A 21,196-nucleotide genomic window follows, 5' to 3' on the forward strand; every position below is an offset into this window, starting at 1 on the left:
CTGTTACGACGACGAGTGACACGGGGGAAGAGGAGCTTGACTTTTCATTCAGTGTGCAATGTGCAGTCGCGCATGCCTCCTCTCTACTTCGCCTAGGCCATGGCTTCTCAAAGGGTGGGCCACATGAGCATTTGAGGTGGGCCACAAAGCTATTTAGAAAATTTTAGAATTAATGCGCCCTATTTCTTGTCGCTTTCTCTTTCTATACTATCTTCTTTACTTTCATTCAGTGCTTGTGCAGTGTGCAAGCCTCCTCTTTACACATCGCCTAGGCCAGAGGTCTCAAACACGCATGCGGCGCGCGAGAGCATTCTGTGCGGCCCGCGACAGCATTTTGGAATTTAAAGTATTCTACAATATATTCCAGTGCCACATATCTTTTTTACATATATGAACTTGAAGTTCAACCTAAAACTGAAAAAAACACTGAAATCTCATCAAACTACACTATCACATCACTTTTAAAAGCTACCATGCGGTAGAAGATCAGCTATTACGTCACATTTCTAGTTCATGATGATAAAACATGACCCATTGATGATTCGTGACTGAAAATATTGTGATTTGGTTTTGTGCGATCTTTCGTAGAATTACTCGATTTCGGATTGACTGGGTGATTAAATATAAATGACTCGAATTGAGTCGAGTGAAACGTTAAAAACGGAGAAGGAATTTCGACACGGAACGGTGACTTGACAATCCTACGGACGTAACAATCTATGAAACTGTCATGAGAAATAGCAATATATCAAAAGGTGGTAGCTTGCGCTGCGTAGGGTATATATTATATAGCTATCTCATCAGGTCGGTATGGCATCCATCGGCATTATGTGACCCCCGTGACGTATAGTTGGTTACATGATAGGTGTTGTCTGATCTCTTTAGCCATGTTATTATCGGCGGCGAGTAAGGTAGTAGCCTAGTACGCTCCACAGCTGTAACACCAATGAATTTATCGGCGATTGGACATTTCTATTCTTAACCAGGGTACGTAGACCCCTCGGGGTACGGAGCACCACATCACGAGATGCATTGTGGAATTATGCCTATATGCTGGGGTATATTTTCTTGACCAATTTACTCGACTGGAAAGTGGTCTTCGCGCTACGCGTGATTTTACGTGTAGTGGCTTTCTAATTTTCATATAGGTACAATCAGAAATTGTGTTGAAAATGAACGGGGGCTACGAGAAATCTTATTGGAAGCACGAGGGGTACGATCGCTAAGGTTAAGTAATATTGTTATACTAGGGCTCAATAATGATTATATTCAAGTTGTTATTGATATGTTCCAATAATAATCGAAGGCAAAATATGACGCTGATTTAATTTGACTTTGGCAATGATGTAGTAACAATAGCCTACTTATCACGATTACATCAAAACCCGGATTAGGCTACACCGCTCAAATGCTCTGGTATCAGATCAATCTTCAGTAGATTTAAAATATTATTCATAGAATTGTGGCACGTCAAAGGTCCACTAGCTGCAATATTATAACCCGACAGTTTGACGATGTCATGATCAATGCTCCCACTAATTTTTGACACATCTGCCTAGACTCACCAACTCACTGCGCAAACCATTGGACTACAGCGCGCAACGACTGTAGAAAAATGTCATCACTTCAGATTTTTTGTGCGCAAATTAGATTTTTTGTGCCCAGAGACCTTGTCAGCACAGCGCATTTGCGCACGTGCGCAGCTTAGAGGGAACATTGGTCATGATGCATCCTCTCGCATGATGTCTATTACTCATTATTTGAACAGATGATGCCCGGCATAAATCAATTTTATTCAAATATTTGAAAATATGATTTTTCCGAGTCAAGCGTGAATAGTACAATAGTAAATTACATATTCATGATGTTTCTGGAATGGCTGTCTTCAAGCTCCCATCAAATAAGGCCTACTTGGAAATTCTGCGTTGAATATCCCTACTATTGGTGGTGCGGCCCGCGGCGTCATCAAAACTAAGAAATTGGCCCGCGAGCCCGTTTGAGTTTGAGACCTCTGGCCTAGGCCAAGGTGGGTGTCGCTTCGACATCTTCCTGTCTTTTCATTGTATCGCATTTTTTTGGTGTATTGAACTGATAAAATTGCTAATAAACCAATGATGATGATAATGTAAGCTTAGTTATATTTTCTATAATAATCGCTAAAAATATAGCCTATTTATATCATCTAATTATACGTAGGCTACGTGAAGCTTTTCATCCGACTATGATGAGACGTAGTGGCACGTATGGAGTCAGCATGTTCAAGTCGAAAACGGGAGGGAGAAACGGCGGCTTTTTCCACTGACTATGACAACCTACGGCTAACAGCAACTAAAATAAGTTCGGGTATATAATAACTGGAAGGTAATGCTGAAATAACCAGGTATTCCGACAGGGTCATATGTCCTATGCCATTCGAATGGGTGTGTGTAATATACTCGGACTGAAGTGTAATAGAGGTATAGATTTACTGGGCTTAGGCAAGTCGTATTATTGTCAGTGTTGGGATGACTCGAGTCACCTTTTTCGTATGACTTGACTTGACTCGAGTCACTTTGCTAAAATGTCTTGAGTGGACTCGGCGTATCAGACATGTGGATTGACTCGTGACTCGGAGCAAAATTCACGAGTCAATTTCATGTCATCAAGTAAAAATCACCTTATCTTTCATATGTTCGGATTGTTCGCCAAACACTTGTGTAACCCATGAGAGCGATCGATCATTCAATGAGCCTCCAATATTCTCTCACCAATATATTGGCCACGAACGAAGTGATCGAAGCTACTGCTTACGTTGTGGTAAACTAGTAGTAAAGTAATGTAATAGCAAAATATATATTTCTGTTCTCTGTTCTTACCTTGACCGAACCTCTTGTTTTACTGAGATTAAAATCGAATATAGTTTATAGCCTACTCCTCAACCAGTGGCGGCTCGTCCTATAGGGCAACTGGAGCATTGCCCCGCCTAAAATTATGTTTAATAACAATTCTTTACCATTTCTAGACGCACAGCAATCTATATATACCGAAATCACAGCGAAATCGTATTCTTCTTGTCCTTGTTCTTGTAAATGCCCATTGCCCATATATAGCGAAGTCTCTGCGAAAATCGAATTCTCTTCTGCGTTTTCGCTTTGCGAATGCCTAGCCCGGTAGCGCTCATAACAAGCTTTCACTGTCTATTCTCTCAAAGCCACGCACAATAAAGAAACAGTGATTTACTCTCTCCTATTCATAAAATTACCGAGCAAGTGGGGCAAAATAGTCCTGTGCCCCTAAGGTGTGATGTAACAATGGTATCTATATCTGAACTCGGTTACCGTCATATGCGTTTAGTCGACCTTTGCTAGCTGGTATAGGACGATTTTGATGGTGTTTCACATCATGCTAATTCTTGAAACTTGGTATGTCATGTCGTGATGGTGGTATTTAACACTGTCGCAAGTTTCAGGGTTTCTACTTAAAGTTTAGGGCAGTAATTCCGTTTCCGAAGTTGAGTGTGTGCTGATTCGTCATGTATCGCAAACCATGGCCTGCTACATGGCCATGCGCAAACAGATTTTACTCAAAAGCCGGTATTGGTATCCATTGATTTTGACGATGTTCCATGCTGAGATCGGTCATGACTCATGACATTTGACACGGTAAGTCTTAATGTTAGTATCGAACGCTGTACCAAGTTCGTCACTGAACTATGTTAGTGGTAATTTCGTTTCCTAAGTCGAGTAAGAGCTGACTCGTCATTTATCGCTAACAGATTTTACCCAAAGCCGGTATTGGTCTCCATTGATTTTAACGATGCTCCTTACCTCGATCCGTCATAAGCTTTTGCACGGTATGTCTTGATTTTAGTATCGAACTATAGAAATTAAACATGGAACGGCAACGACCGATTTTGCAGCTTCGTTCCGCTTCGCCGAGGCTGGAGTGGAGAGTGCTTTTGCGTAAGCGACTGTAGGATTTCTGGCAATCCAAAAGCTATCTTCCCGAGCACAGAAATTATTGAATATGGTCTTGATCGAAAGCCACTGCTGCACCGATTCCGAAAATATAAAGTAAAATAATGATCAGGCACTGATCCACCTAGAATCCATCCTCCAAGTCGAAATATCGGCATTGTTCGAACAATCGGAGAGTCGCAACGGGTCATTGTTATGGTCATTGTGTTGCGGTTACCCGATTGTTCTGAACAATGCCGATATTTCAGACTTGGAGGACAGATTCTAGGTGGATCAGTGCCTGATCATTATTTAAATTTATATTTTCGGTATCAGTGCAACAGTAGCTTTCGATCAAGACCAGATTCAATAATTTCTGCGCTCGGGAAGATAGCTTTTGGATTGCCAGAAATCCTACAGTCGCCTACGCAAAACAATTCTCCTCTCCAGCCTCTGCGAAGCGGAACGAAGCTGCAAAATCGGTCGTTGGCGTTCCATGTTTAATTTCTATAATCGAACTATAGAATGTAAACGTGGAATGACAGCGACCGATTTTGCAGCTTCGTTCCGCTTCGCTGATCGAAAGCTACTGTCGCACTGATTTCGAAAATATCAATCAAAATATGGTGAAGCACCGTACTGAGATGAAAAACCACCCTCAGCATCTAAAATCTGCATTGTTCAGAACAATCGGATGACCGCAAAACAATGACCATAACAATGACCCATTGGGGCTCTTCGATTGTTCGGACAATGTCGATAATTCAGACTTGGAGGGCGAATTCTAAGCGGTTCAGAGCCTGATGATATTTTTATTTACATTTTCGGAATCAGTGCGACAGTAGCTTTCGATCAAGACCAGAGTCAGTAAATTCTGAGCTCTGGAAGACAACTTTTGGATTGCCAGAAATCCTACAGTAGCTGCCGTAAAATAAGTCTGAGTAAAGCTTCAGCGAAGCGGAACGAAGCTGCAAAATCGGTCGCTGCCATTCCACGTTTACATTCCATAATCGAACGCTGTGCCAGACTTGGACAACTAGAAGATTTTCAGCTTTTCTGAATTAGATTAGAATTAGAATTAGAGCTCCACAGTTTTTTTCAAACTAGATTAGAATTAGAATTAGAGCTGCACAGTTTTTCCAAATTAGATTAGAATTAGAATTAGAGCTACACAGCTTTTTTCAAATTAGATTAGAATTAGAATTAGAGCTACTAAGCTTTTTCCGGATTAGATTAGAATTAGAATTAGAGCTATACTTAGTTCGCAAAAACTTGGAAATTGAATGAAATTGTATATGGGAAATGAATACAGCAAAATGCAGTTCACATCAAATCACAGTGCGTGGTGCAAAAGGCCGTGAGGCGATACGCGCCACATATTTTTGTTTAATAAACAACAACAACAGTGCATGAGAATGGTTAACTTCTGTACACCAAGCTTGGCGCGATTTTTACTATACTTTAATAAAATATTACTTCTTTTATGGTAACCGTGGGCATCGCCCATGTTAGTCAGAATGGCGATGTACTAACGTAAAGTTTTAGAAACTAGAATGTTGTTCGCAGACTACAAGCTACTCTAGCAGGCTATATTCGTCATAATATCTACTATGACTGCACGGGATATTCTTTTTAAATCACTGCAATAGTGCAATATGCCTCGGACAAAGAGGCATTTTCAGGAAAACAATAATTAGATTAGAACTAGAATTAGAGAATACGGCCATTTCACAAATTAGATTAGAATTAGAATTAGAGCATAAGAACATTTCACAAATTAGATTAGAATTAGAATTAGAGCATGGAAGCATTTCACAAATTAGATTAGAATTAGATTACTGGCATTTCGCTCTAATTTAGTGAAATTAGACAACTAGAATTATCTAGTTGTCCAAGTCTGCGCTGTGCCATTGTGCCAAGTCTCAAGGTTGACACTCAATGATTAGGGCAGTAATTTCGTTATCAAGGTCGAGTATGGTACGGCAGAGATGTGCGCTGATCTGACACTTAGCCTACAATACATTGCGGATTTCACGCAAAAGTCGGTGTATCTGTGCTAACGTTAACTGTGTTCCTTACTGAGATAGGTGATGACATGATGATATCATGAAACAGTTTACTAACATTCTCGGTTTGCATTCAAGTATTTACTTTTATATTATATTCTCCAATGTCAATTTCACCGTGAAATTGTGGCCTTCAAGCTATTTGCTTACAACCCCCTGTCAAGCTCGATAGCGATTTCGTTTTGGATGGCGGCCAACAGCTGATCACTTGATCAGCCTATTCCTCAGTAAATTTTACGCAAAATTTGGTGTTGGTCAGTTCGTATTAATTTTGACAGTGTACCATACCGAAAAGGGCCGCGAGACTACGTTTCGATGATGTCATGTAACAGTTTACTAAGTTTACGGCTTTCATCCACGTATTTATTCGGTAATATATTTTCCAAGGGCGATTTCGCAGCAGACCTATAGACAGTAATAAAGCCGTATGTGTCGTGTTACAGTCTCCAGTTTTTAAGGCCAAAATCTCCTTTGCTGTACCGAGACCGAATTTCCGAGGCTCCTATTCTTAGTTCTTCAGAATGATGTTTTGAATTCAATATGACAGGCCCAATCTATGAGATCACAATTGCATATGTGTCCGAACTCATTGACCTTTCCAATTAGGCTTACGCAATCTCTCGAGTTATGGTCTTTTCCATTTCTGCAGATCAGGTCAAGTGCGAACATGAACCGTGTTGAATCTTTGTTCCGTACGCCGTTTACGCAGTTACCACACTTCAAGTCACAGCTCACCGGACCGGCAGACCCCTCGTGGCACATACGTTAAAATCACTGTTGTCGGAAAATTCATGTCACCGTACCATCATTAAGTTACTTGTTTACGTTGGAAAACGCCATTGTGACGGCATCTTGATAAAAAGTCGCTTGCAGCCCTCGCCCCACCACCCGATATTGTCACGAGCCGCCACTGTCCTCAACCACTGGCGTGGACTCGAAATGTATCATATCAATATGTATACATGGGTACTGTATTGCGTCTTATCAATTCTTTTCTCGATTCTCTATCTTGGCTCGTAACTATAAAATGAGGCAATTTCTTACGTAGTTTAACAGTTATACGTATAAGTGAGCGATACAGCCCCGTATTGCATGTATATTTAACTCTATATTCGTTCATCGGTTCAGAATCAATGACCAATCAATCTGTTATTAAGACACCTAGCGAAATGCAATGACATATAATCATGCTTCATACTTCGAAAAGGCAACTTGACTTGAATTTTGACTTGACTCGTGACTTGACTTGACTTGACTCGACTTGACTCGAGTCACCTCCAAAAATATCGAGTGACTTGACTTGACTCGAGTCAAAATGTGGAATGACTCGTGACTCGAAGGTAGTGACTTGATCCCAACACTGATTATTGTAAGATAAAAATAGCCATAATTGCAAATTATTAGCAACTTCTGGTGGAGGTATCTGCACCACCGCAACGAATCGTAATGGATTGAGGATTTAGCGGAGCGCATTAAATGTCGGAGTCGGTTTAAAATGTCCGCCCTGGAATTCATTGTACATAATGTAAGAGTCACATGAATTGATTGTTTCATTGGATTGAATATTCTGACATCGTAACTTCAGTTGGTTTGGTACAAGACATACAATCTGCATTGCACAGCATGCATATTAAATAAATCTTTCTCCACTTCTCTGTAGTACCCCATTCACCAATGAATTGTTTGAAGCTGACCCAGAATGAATATATTATTCCCCACAATAGTGGAACTAAAATCCCAATCACACAGCGGATGCGTGGATTTGATCATAATGTTTCGCGGCGCGAATGAAGCAGGGGACGATCATAATATACACAGAGTTTTAGCCTATGATCTACCAGGGCCGTAACTGCTACACTGAAACCCCCTAAAGCGGTAGCTGGAAGGGGCCTAAGATTATTTCGTTGGTCGTTTGTTGGAGGGTATTTATAAGACATGAAAATGGGCCGAAAGGTCTACATTTAAATATCGGGCAATTAAGGGAAAAATGCGCATATTTTAGAGAAATATGCATATCAGCGCCGTTGATTACCACGCATTGAATAGGATCATGACTCCAAGATAAGAGGCGGGCCACAGCACATTTTGAAACCGGAAAATGGGCCACGGCCAAGAAAGGGCTGAGAACCCCTGGCCTAGGCCAAGGTGGTATCTGATCTCAAAGGCTACTCCAAGTCGTTTCGACACCTTCCTATGTTTTCATTGTATCCCAGTTTCGTGGTGTTTTGAAATTATGAAAATAATAATAGACCGATACTGATACTGAGCTCCGATAAACCAGCTCCGACTGCTGGAATTGATCCCCGAAGTTATATCTCCCCTCCTTAACTTATCACGTGTAATTGTTAGCGCGGTATATACCTACTCGATGTAATTACTAATTACAATACGCCCTTTGTTGGCGGTTTGTCTCGGCTCCCCCTCGTCACGTGATCTGCGTAAGTCCTGGTGTCCTAAAAAGCCTGGAAGTGGGCCGTGCTACAAGGCGTAAGTCGGTAAATACGGAATCATAATAAAGAATATCGGCCTGGTGTAAAATGACCGACGCAGTCGAAACACCATGAATATCATAAACAACAAACAATATGCACTCTTGACAACAAACACATGGGCCGGCCTGCGAGCCAAACTAACGCCACAACACTAGGAATAAATGAGAGAGCTTGTTTTGCCACATAGTCAAAGTATCGAATGAATATTAACATTCAATATTACATTCGATATTCAAAGCTACAATCGCGCATATAATTGGGGGTTCCTAATTTGATAAATTACTCGTCATTACCAGCATTTGAGATAATTCTACCGTGATCGATTGACTCCTTCTTCGTCGCTAAATTAGTGAGAGATAAGAAGGCCGGAGGAAATACATGGAGATTGCTTTTTTGGTATTCAATCTTCGTTAATTCAATATATCAGATCTTGCTAGTTTTTAGCACGTGCCAAACTCATCATATCGACTTGAAGCTAGAACAGCGCGGATATTTGATGACGGTAGCCGAATTTATTGCAAAGCAGTGTTCAGTTCAAGTGTTCACTGTTCAGTGACAACACTGAACGACAATGAAAACCGACTTGAGCCTCTACCACACGCAGAGAAACATAGCAGAACCAATGCCAACTGACGGACTATTTTTCGTTGCTGGGAAAGTTACAACTGTCTGGCGATCGCGTGGAAGGCCTAACGATTTCAAGAATGTATTTGTGGTCGTATAGCTCGTAGGCGTATAAGGGGTTACATCTAACTTAAGTTATCGTGCCAAAAGAGGCCCTAGGTCTCCGGCCTACTCAAGAGTTTTACATACACGACTATTATGCAGCTTATAACCTATATGGTGATTGCCACTTGACATCAGTCTGATCAGATATACTTCAATCATCGCGGACGTGTGTCTCCATTCATTTTTAAAACTGCCATATGTCTGTTATGACAGGCAAAGTCCACACGAAAAAAGTTATACACAGCACTAACACTACGCAACATATGTTGTCGGCCCGTCTTTTCAGATCGTGTTGCGATAACTTCCTGCATCAACGCGTGCTTCTCAACACGCATGTAGGTAACAGGAAAGTAACCTAACGGGGCGTTAGCAAAATATTGCAAGGATCTATAAGGTTAGAGTTAGGCAGCTTGCTTCACCAGCTTTATGATATTCAAATACTGGACTGGAAGCCTATAGTGCCCGATTCCGAATCGAATCACTCGGGTACTCGAACTCAAAAGGAAGCGTTTGGCTACATATACCGGTATGTCCCGCTAATTGCTCGTCTGAAATTTACAGCGCCGAATCATACAGCTAAAAGTCTGGTTTAGCAGTGGGAAAGTTAGTTGTAGATGGCTTCGTCGAACGAAAACGGATTATACCGACCTAGCTGTACCGTTTAATGACTTTCTTAGCCTAAAAAATAAGTTATTGAAGAGATATCGTCTCTTTCGTAATTTAAAATCATGTTTTGATCAATGCGGCTAATTAAGCGTGTTTGTGAAGAAGGTGAATTAGAAATACGTGAGAAATCGCAAATAATAGGGCAAGTAAAATCGTGATCAATTCGGGTTATTGTAAGATATGCTTCGAATTCGTCTTGATAACCTGTGTCTGCATATTCCGGGTAGCCTGCTGATCAATTATATCAATTTATACTACACCGCGATCGAGTCTCTTAATGATATCGTGATTCGTGTTCCACAAAGAACTGTGTTGCATTACAACAGTATGAAATAAACCGAAAGTTCAAATATGCTCCTACTATACGCTACCACAAAGAATATAATGGCAGTTCTACCACGGGGCCTACAATATCTAATATCGTAGGCCTCGTCTCTACCTCATATGTAATATTATTTGTTATTTTCCCCATTTTATTGCCCTTTGTGACAATGCTGTTGGCTGATCACGATTTCACAGATATGTCATTTCCACTAACCTGCGTAGCCTAGCAGGCGACTGCATATTTCACATACTGCGATACGACCAATCGCGGTTTCAAGGCTTCCAAAATGGAAAATAGCATTGAAACTAATCAAATCATTGTTGCTAAATGACTATTTTTAAAAGGCTAGGCTAGTCTAGGCTAGGCTTATCGTCGCGCACAGTATAAGACGGAAGTGACTGGAGCCGCGGAAGGTTACCACGCGCTCCCTTAGGATTCTGTGTGAAAAGTAATTAACACTTTTATACCAGACAGGTTCACAATAATACATGATACAACAGAAAGGGTTGATTATAGGCTTCTCAATTCAATACTAGGCCGCGCACAAGGAATCGAGTAGTGTGTGGTCAACTGCAAAATGCTTCTACATTTTCCAATTACTCAAGTAGTTTTCTCGCTACTTGCAGTACTTGAGTAAATCCAAATTTACCCTACTTCCACTCCTACTCCGTCCTATTATGTGACTTACTATTCCCTATTTATAGTTTGTCAAGTATAGAAGTATTACGTACTTCTAATAAGAAAGAGAGAGAGAGAGTTCCTACTTTTCGTTCCTACTATTATGGCTTCGAAATAAGCGATATTCAAAGCCTAATACACGATTCAGAACAGATCTGGCCCAGCTAGTAAATACCACAGCTACAATGAAACGACAATGCGCGTTATACGAATGGAAAGTTGCCTCCATCGAATGATAGCCAATGTTACTCATATATCCTGTCGAATGGAATCTACCGTGGATTTTAATTCGCCTTTCTCCTCTCAATATTGCTGTATATACTTACCTAGACTTGGTCAACTGCTAGGGAATAATATGTCGACGAAGGATGTCTTTACCGGGGCGAAAGACTTGCCGATGAGTGAAAAATTGAAGATTTTGGACAAGGAGATACGTCGTTTGCACAGGGCATGCAAAGACGCCGGATACAGCCCTGATAAGATCAGAGAAGTCGCGAGCCCGGTTCTCAAGACTGCGCGCAGGTTGCAATGCATTATATGGTTACCGGTAACCGTTAATCCATTCATAGTGAAATGTCTTGTGATAGAAGACCAGATCGATAAGGTGATAACCGCCACATTGTTCCATTTCCAACAATTAATAATAATAATAACATGGTTGACTGATATCAATCACATTCTTTGTCTTGGAACCAGTCAAAAACGCATAGCTGTGGTATGCAGGCTGTTCGTTTGATGTCCAGGGTGCTCCGAGTTTGATCATTTGCGGCCAGAGGTGGTAAACAGATTAGACCATACGTGATTCTGACCGGCATGCGAAAAGTTGCCTGGAATTTATAGCATAAAACCTACTTTTGAACGTAGCCTAATGAATGGACTATAGAAGCACACATAGGCTGTTTTAAACTGAACCAGACATGCGTTTACTTTGAAGCCTGTTTATTTATGTATCGTGATCAAGTAATAGCACACGTTCGTCGTATGCGTAATCCAGATTAACAGTAAAACCAATATAGCAAAGTTTGTAGCAACAAATGAAGTCACAGATCACTGTTTCCATATAATATATTTCAAACGTTGTTTGTTGCGTTGTTACATTACGAATTACGCGGTCCTTCCAATAAGTGGTTATACAGCAGTGTTACACCTTATACATTTCCAATTCCTAGTTTGCAAAACAAGTTATTCGGCACATTATTAGCGGCCGTCGTCGCCCGTAAAATGTTTAGAAATAAATGTGGAATCAACATTAATTCGCCCCAGAATACAGTTTAAAGCACCATATATTCTATGCTTCTCATTTGGCCCGCCGGGTGAAATAATTGCCCAGCCATAGCCACGGATTAGAGAGAAATGCATGTAATCCGATTCTAATCTAATTTGTGAAATGTCTTTATTCTCTAATTTTAATTCTAATCCAATTTCTGGATTTTCTGAAATGCTACTGGAGAGCTGTGTAGTGCGAAACGAGCCAAGCTTGCTGTACAAACATTTGTCATTCTCGTGCTTATTAACATGAACTTTGATTTGATATGAGCTTAACTTGATTTTTTCTTGTATTTCTTTCTAATTCTGAATTTAATTTATTAATTAATTCTATTTTGGAATACCTGAAAATTTTCAAAATCAAACCGCTTTCCCACCATTTCAGGGGTGAAATGAAGAAAGCCATCCGCATATCCATATACGTCGCAATTTTAGCAATCACCTGTTACGCGTGCTACAGAAATGAAACCACAAGTTACGTGGGGAAAGTCGTGTGGAAAAAATTCATGGTTAATTACGTGAGTACATCTTCAATTGACGATAACAGATGACGGGTACCAGTGAATTCGAAAAATGGTGAATTTGGCATTAGAAATGTAATAACTAATATTATTTTGAAAGCGATGTATATAGTAATATTGTATTCATGAATTACAAAAATAAATGTTTCAGTCGTGAGTGCGAATCTGTAATATACGAGACTTGAAATCGGCACTCGATTCTAAGTATGTATCTTTTCATAACAAATATAAAACCTATAGTAATATTATATAAGAGATTCATCAATATTGCATTCATAAATTCAAAAACCAATGTGATCGTTAAAATAATTGTGATATGTAGTGAGCAGACTTGGATTTGACGATTAGATAATTCTAGTTGTTGTATTAGACTAGTTAGGTGAAATGCCGGTGATCTAATTCCAAACTTATTTGTGAAATGTTTCTACGCTCTCATTTTATTACTAATCTAATTTCTGTTTTCGCGAAAATTCTACCGCATAACTGTATCGTGCGAAACGAGCCAAGTTTGCTGTACAGACATTTACCATGCTCATTCTTATGAGAATGAAGCAGGGATATCTAGATATCTAGATATCCCTGGAATGAAGTCTGATTTGTTTGTTTGTGGTATTCATGGCGTTTGTCGTCTACTATGATCATTTGCACCAGGCCAATTTTCGTCATTTTTCTTCCGTAGCTGCAGACTCGTAGCACGGCTCACTTCTAGGCTTTTATAAGACACCGGCTGCCAACATGGATTATATATTTAATATGATCTAAACTTGATTTAATTTCCAAGTTTTCTCGCATTCAGTAATTTTAATTCTAATATAATTTGGAAAAATGTGTTGCTATAATTCTAATCCTGGTCTAATTCGGAAAAGTTGAATATTTTATCTCCGCACTCTGCCTGAAGTCACGCAAAGATTTATTTTTCTTGTAGATCCTTCCGTATTACGATTGGACTTGGATCTATAACAGCGATTGCCTCGTCGAAAACCCATATTATGAACCGATAGTGGAAGAACTAACTGAAGACAACTGCACAGTAAGTAGGCTGACACCTTTTTTGGCCAATCACCATCCAGTGACACTGTATATATTGATCCTTCATACACAAAGTACGTCCGAAATCTCTTCTAGTTGCTGACGATTACCAGTGACGAGTGCAGTCGAAAACATTCGGGTTCATTTCAATATTCAATTGTGCATTGAAGTTCTGTACCTCTGAGTGTCTCTTTAATCTTCATATTGACTCATCATTCAATTACTTATCTATGCAGGTTTGTGCCGACCTGAAGACATTGGTGCCGATGTCAAACGTGGACACGGATGAAATGACGGAGTTGATTTACGACATGATACCGTCCGTTATAGAAGACGCCATGCTGAATTGGAAGGCTATCACGGATGATGTCGACTTGGACACCTTTATCAAGGCATGTATATGGCCGCAATATACAGCGTTGCAACTCGTAGAAGCAACCAGAGGTGGCTAGTAACGTCGGGTTATCACATTTTGAAATCCGAGAAAGAGGACACTTTTTACAAATAGCAAAACTTATAACATCGGACGAGAATATTGTGGGTCGTTTTTTCAAATCGACTCGCAGAAGACCCGCTCTGAAGTCATTATCAGTCATCCCTGCCGTCGCTGACGTTGAAATCCAGATTTATGGCGTTTCAGTTCTGCCTGTACAATCATCTGGCTGTCATAGCTATAAAGAAGGACTAATTGCCAATAAATAGGACATTTGGGCGTCCTCGTAGGACATTTTCGATTTCTTGAAAAAGGAGGACAAATCCTCTTAATGGAGGACGTACGGTATAACGCTAGTAATGGAGAGTAGCCTACTTCTACTTTTACTTCAAATAGATTTCGCCCACTTGCACTACTTCCCCGAGTGGTCATGTTAAGACTTCGTCTTCTACTTTATAGTTTTTAGGTACAACTAGGCAAGTAGAAATAGTCTGACGCGATCACTATAACGAAGTACTTCGTTTTAGATTTTCGCGACTAACGAACAGACGATGATCGTGAACGGGAAGAGTCAAACGTTTTACTTCAGGAGCACGAAAAAATTGGGAAAAGGCATCAGCAACGCGACTACTTTTGCTAAATTCATTTACCAAGAGGGTATCGAAGGAAGGAAGCATAATTTCTCTGTACAATGGTCAGTTTCATATCCACATGAAGCAAACTGGATTTTCCTAATGTGCAACTAGAAATAGAACTAGAATATCTCACTTTTGAAAATCCGCAACTAGAACTACAACTTCTCACTTTTCAAAACTCGCAACTAAAACTAGAACTAGAATTACTCACTTTTCAAAACTGGCAACAAGAAGTAGAAGTAAAAATAGTCACTTTTCAAAACTGGCAACAAGAAGTAGAAGTAAAAATAGTCACTTTTCAAAACTTGCAACTAGAACTAACATTACTCAATTTTCAAAACTCAGTACTAGATTTTTAAAATCCGCAACTATTTAACTAAAACACAACTAATTCGATTCAATTCCGAAGCAATTCACTCAATTTTTATCCTCATCGGACCGGTTTTCCGCATGAACAACAGAACAAGTTTGGCATAGAAGCGTTTCGACCCTTACAACCCACTTCCATAGTTACGCCTCCATTAGTAGTGATGACTGTGAACTAGCAATGGCTGCAAAACATCACACAACAGAACACAGGTATGTCGAATCACGCCAAATGACGACACATGTTTACTAATTGTCCGGCAACTAGGACCTAAGAACTAGAACAAGGCTATTAAACTGAACCTGTATCACGAAATCTTACCGCGAACACAAACTTAATTTTTCTCAGGGCAAACAACGGCCACTCGTCCTACAAGGTCATGCACGATTTCTATTTCAAGCCTTATTTTTTGCCGAGCATGTGCGAAGCGTTGAGGGATTTAAGCTACATCGCAATGGCGAGGCAGCCGATTTTGGAGAAACTTCCTGGACTCGTGGTGAGTCAAATGAGCAGCCGATTGAATTATCGTCGATATTGGCCTGTTGACCTTACTGATAGAGATGAGCGGATTTGAAATTTCTATGTTCCGATCCAATCCTTCAAATCCTAATCCACAAATTCTGTATACTTTAATCCTAATCCCAATCCTTGTCCGATTCAAACTTGGAATTCCACCTAAAAAGCTTACTTCTTATGCCTATAATTCTGCAAAAATAAATAAAACGCTTCATGAGCCAAAATTTCACAAATCCGGTTTTCCCAAATCGTAATTCTAATCCATGCTCATCTCTGCTTATACTGACTGTCGCAATGATTCGCACGGATTCATCACCATCATTGGTTTATTAGCAATTTTATCAGTTCAATACACCACAAAAAATGCGATACAATGAAAAGACAGGAAGATGTCGAAGCGACAAGGAGTAGTCTATGGAATCGGACACCCACCTTGGCCTAGGCGATGTAAAGAGGAGGCATGCACACTGAATGAAAGTAAAGAATATAGTATAGAAAAAGAAAGCGACAAGAAATAGGGCGGCATGTCATGGGAAGCGAGATCGATAGGTCATTCGTGGTCCGGTAATCTTGAGAATGGACTGTATTTATTCATAGAGTATCAGTATCAGTTTAGTAATAATTTTCATAATTTCAAAACATCACAAGACTGCGATACAATGAAAAGATACATTCTCGGCTGAAAGAGTGTGTATTCACACTAACAGGCCAGAAAAGGGTGGTACAAGAAGACAGAGCCCAACTGAAAATTATATAGCGGTAATAAATCCTACGTTCCTATACGTGCATGCATAATTTGAATCAAATGTTGTACTCTATTCATACCGTGGTATAAGTCTGAGGTTGGTTCTGGTTTCGTGTTTCATGGGTGTTCATTCACTCCCATTTATCAGGGGTGGTACACGGGTGGAAATACACACCCGTCCGGCCTAGGCCATGTAAAGAATAGGTATATACTATATACCAGAGATGAGCATGGATTAGGATTAGGTTTTGAAAAAACAGGATTTGTGAAATTTTGTTGGATTTGGATTGGATTTACCTATTTTCTGGGAGACTGAAATGTCATCATCATCATTGGTTTATTAGCAATTTTATCAGTTCAATACACCACAAAAAATGCGATACAATGAATAGACAGGAAGATGTCGAAGCGACTTGGATTTGTCAATGGAATCGGACACCCACCTTGGCCTAGGCGTAGTAAAGAGGAGGCATGCACACTGAATGAAGTAAAGAATACAGTATAGAAAAAGAAAGCGACAAGAAATAGGGCGGCATGTCATGGGAAGCGAGATCGATAGGTCAGTCGTGGTCCGGTAATCTTGAGGATGGACTGTATTTATTTAGTAGTAATTGCTTGTATTTCGACTTGAATGTGGACATGCTCGTCGACTGTCGGATGGCCGGCGGGATACTGTTCCACACATCAGGTCCGGCATATTTGATGGAGCGATGATCTTTTCGGTCGATCATATGATATTTGGACGACGTGGACGCGCGTGTGTTGTACTTGTGCGCTTTTGATTCAGAGGTAAAGAAGTCATTGAAATATTCGGGGCAACGACCGCAGTGAAACTGATACATAAACTTGGCGATTTCTAGTTTCCGCATATCTTCTATGTTTAGGACGCCGAATCTCTTCAGCAGCGACTTATTGGATGGGCAGCCAGGCCCCTTTGGGGCCCTAGCTATGATTCGGAGCACTTTATGCTGTAGTTTCTGCAGTGGCTTGAGTGCAGTTTTACTGGCAGCCCCCCAACAGAGGATGCCATAATGTAACTTCGATTGGATTAAGGATTTAAAGAGTATCAGGAGAACCCATGCTGGCATGAAGCGCCCAAGGCTGTAGAACAGGCCGCACTTCGGTGATAATTTAGTTTCTAGGGACTGAATATGACTCTTCCAGGACATGTTCGAGTCCAGTAAAACTCCGAGATATTTGGCATTATCTGTGTTGGAAACGGGCTGACCAGCGATATTAACGGTTAGGTTATTTTTTGAATTGACTGTCAGCAATTGCGATTTCGAGGCGTTTATGCAAAGGTTGTTCTGGGCCGTCCACTCATGGACTTTGGGCATTTGGTCACCAGTCAGGGCATCCAGCTCTGCCGTCGAAGATGCGGAAGAGAGGAGGTGAGTATCATCAGCGAACAGTGTGGTGTTCAATGAGGAGGTTTCAAAAATGTCGTTGACATATAAGGTGAAAAGGACCGGTCCAAGTACTGAGCCCTGGGGCACACCACAGGTCACCGGGTGAGGAGAGGACAAGGTGTCTGAGATCGCAACCATTTATTGGCGTCCAGTGAGGTAACTTTTCATGAGCTCAAGTTGTGGGCCCCGAAGTCCGTAACGCGCCAATTTCGAGATGAGAATTTTATGATCTACGCAGTCAAACGCTTTTTTTAGGTCGAGAAAAATGCTACATCCCACATTTCGCTTCTCTGAGATATCATAGTACTGTTCGGCCACTGTTAGGAGGGCATGAGCGGTTTGGTGTTTGTTTCGGAAGCCAAATTGTTGAGGGGAAATGACAAACATTTTGGCGAGGAATGAGGACAGGCGGGAGAGGAGCAACTTTTCGAATACAATCCCGATGCATGGGAGAACGGATATCGGACGGTAGTTGGTGACATTAGTTCTATCCCCAGCTTTGTGTACAGGGACTACTCTGGCTTTTTTTAGATAGCTTGGGTAGACTCCATTTTCTATCATGAAGTTGAAAAAATGGGCCATATATTGACCGATATGCAGGCTTATCATTTTTAAAAACCATGATGGGATTTGGTCATAGCCGTCGGCCTTGTGCGATTTCAGTTTGTGGATGGCTACTTCTACTTCGTATTTGGTCGTAGGTTCAAGCACAATTGACTGGGATATCGATCGATGTCGTGTGGCGAATGGCGACATACTTTATTCAGATCAGTTATTAATGTAATTATGGTTACTAAGTTATCTTGAATCAAGTGAATCGTTGGTTGTGAAAGAAAATTTTCGAATCCCTCCATTGCATAAATAAGTATTTTTTCTGAATTTCAAGTTGGAATCGGATTAGGATTGGACATGGACTTGAATATGAAAAAGTTATGGATCAGGATTTGGATTTGAAGGTTCGGATTAGGATTGGATTAGGACATAGAAATTTCAAATCCGCTCATCTCTGGTATGTAGCCTACTGTACACTGGGCTGAAAGAAATAGGAAATAACATTGAACTACTACGAATGATGGTGCTAAAAGCAGTCGGGCTACTTGCACAGAAGCAATGCCGTAAATTTCTACTCAATTTAAGGTAGCCTACAGGTAGAGATTTCGAAGTCCTGGAAAAATTATTTCCAGTAGACGTAAACAAGAATAGATCTAAAAAAGTATTTCGATGCAAGATACATCTTCACCCCACGCGAAACGACAAATGAACGTACAATGATTTTGGAAATATATCGATATATCAATCAAAGTAGCTTATGTCCATTATTCAAATTTTCAGAAACAGTTTTCTGATTTATAGAAAATCAAGTCTTTTTGCAAAATTTTAAATTTTTTGGCCATGTTTATGTTTGTCACATTGTATCAAAGTTAATCATGGCCAAGATATTTCCGAAATAAAATGTAAATTTTACGTGAAGTTAATTTTATTAAAATCAGTAAAATGGACATAAAGCTACTTCGATCCCACAACCACGATATGATTAGTTACAGTGACATAAGGAATATTTGACTATAACCATACTTATACTAGTCCGCCCAAAAGATGACCGGACCACGACCTGACCTATCGATCTCGCCCTCCGTGACATGTCACCCCATTTTTGTCGCTAGCTTTTTTTATACTATCTTCTTTTACTCTTCATTCAGTGTGCTGTGCAATGTGCATTCTTCGCTTTACCTCGCCTAGGCCAAGGTGGGTGTCGGATTTCAAAGACTACTCCAAGTCGTTTCGACACCTTCCTTTCTTTTCATGGTATCGCAATTTTTGTGGTGTATTAAACTGATAAAAATTGCTTAACAAACCGAACTGAACCGAACCAGTTCTACTTAACAATTTACATGGCAAAACAAGGCCTAGAATACTTACTCGGAAATCGCTCCTTCTACTATAGTACCACTGATAACATAGATCCGCACATATCCAAAACTTGTTTACTTTACGAAATCAAAACCAAGCAGGCCTACTGTTTCAGCAGCCAGCGGGTCGAAAACGTGATTTCTTATTTTGCAGCTCAAGCCTCGTGCTAACGACCTTGGGATTTGGATGGCTCAAGTGGTCGGAGATAGCGAGGTCATTTTGAGTCCTGTACCTATTTGTTCAAAGATATGCTCGAAACTGAGATTTGTTTTAAAGAGAGGCCAGATATGTGAGTAGATCTGTAACAAAATCTTAAACACCGAATTATGTTGTAGTATACTAGAGGGCTAGGCATTGCAAAATTTGAGTACCTGATTGATTCGATTCTGAATCAACTATCTCACAGTATGAAACATGTTAAAATTCTCGTTGATGAATTACCTCTTAGCGGCCCATGCCTAGCAGTGACCCTGATTTAAAAATAAATCCCCAAGAATTAAGTGCTAACTTCTGATTTTATCAACAGTGAACGTGCCCCTCGGACTGTACAAGATTCAGCATCGACCCAACACAACGGACGCCGTCTCCATCGCCGTGGGTTACGAATTCCAATAGAAATACGCGTTTTTTAAGCTCCGCCAAGTTTGAGAGAACCCTGCCTGTTTGTTTCCGGGAAATGTTGGCACGATTGAGTCCCATTTTCAACACAGATATTCGCCACATGAGGCGCTAGCTCAGGGGTGGTCAAAGTAGTCGTCGTTGGTACTTGAGTAGAACCTCGTAAACTTCAATTCAAGTAGCCTACAAGTAGATTTTGCAAGTGAAAAGTAATTTCAGTCGACGGGGTCGCATATTTTTAGCAGTGGAGGCTACTGTTGAAATTACTTTGTGACTAACAGAACCAATTGAAAGAATAGATGCAATTTTCAAAAGTAAATTCACTAACTATGGTACGTTTTTTTCCAAGTTTTTAGAACAATTTCACTCATAAGGGTAATGCATACTTGTCCCAGACTTAATTTCTACTTTTCAAAGTCCCAAGTCAAGAAAGTGAGTACGGTAGTTTTGCCGAAATAAGCATTGCAAGCAGTCTAAACCTACTTGATTACTCCAAAAAAGTAGAAGTACTTTGCTACTGACCACCTCTGGGCTAGTTGAAGTAGCTCTGCATCAGGAAAAATGCCAAAATGAATGAGATGTTTGAAGCGGTGCTGCGGCATTATTTTTAGAATTTATTACATGATAGACATAATTATGCAGAATAAAGTGTTACCGAACGATTTTAAAGACACAGGCGTAGTTGGACAAATAGAAAAGTGGCAGCTTTGTCGAATTAGAATGATAGCAAGACAGTTCTCCTGTAGCATTTCCGGAAAAACCATGAATTCGATTTCAATTAAAATGAGAGCGTAGTAACATTTCACAAATTAGAAGAAGCTCTTCAAATTAGATTCCCAGGATTATTGAATTGTG

The 21,196-nt window shown here is 40.3% G+C and overlaps 1 protein-coding gene across 1 annotated transcript; it reads left to right on the forward strand.

The window, feature by feature from the left end:
- Positions 1-11,186: 11,186 nt before the first annotated feature.
- Positions 11,187-21,010, forward strand: LOC145432882 (uncharacterized). The gene is made up of 8 exons (XM_080309709.1): positions 11,187-11,413; positions 12,543-12,675; positions 13,604-13,708; positions 13,944-14,099; positions 14,668-14,834; positions 15,491-15,638; positions 19,877-20,012; positions 20,250-21,010. The coding sequence occupies exons 1-8, from the start codon at positions 11,247-11,249 to the stop codon at positions 20,336-20,338; spliced, it is 1,101 nt and encodes a 366-aa protein (XP_080165835.1). The 5' UTR covers positions 11,187-11,246; the 3' UTR covers positions 20,339-21,010.
- Positions 21,011-21,196: the final 186 nt, after the last annotated feature.

Source organism: Botryllus schlosseri, chromosome 2 (genome assembly GCF_051294905.1).
Source record: "Botryllus schlosseri isolate E-star chromosome 2, Bs_hap1, whole genome shotgun sequence".
Taxonomy (NCBI): Eukaryota; Metazoa; Chordata; class Ascidiacea; order Stolidobranchia; family Styelidae; genus Botryllus; species Botryllus schlosseri.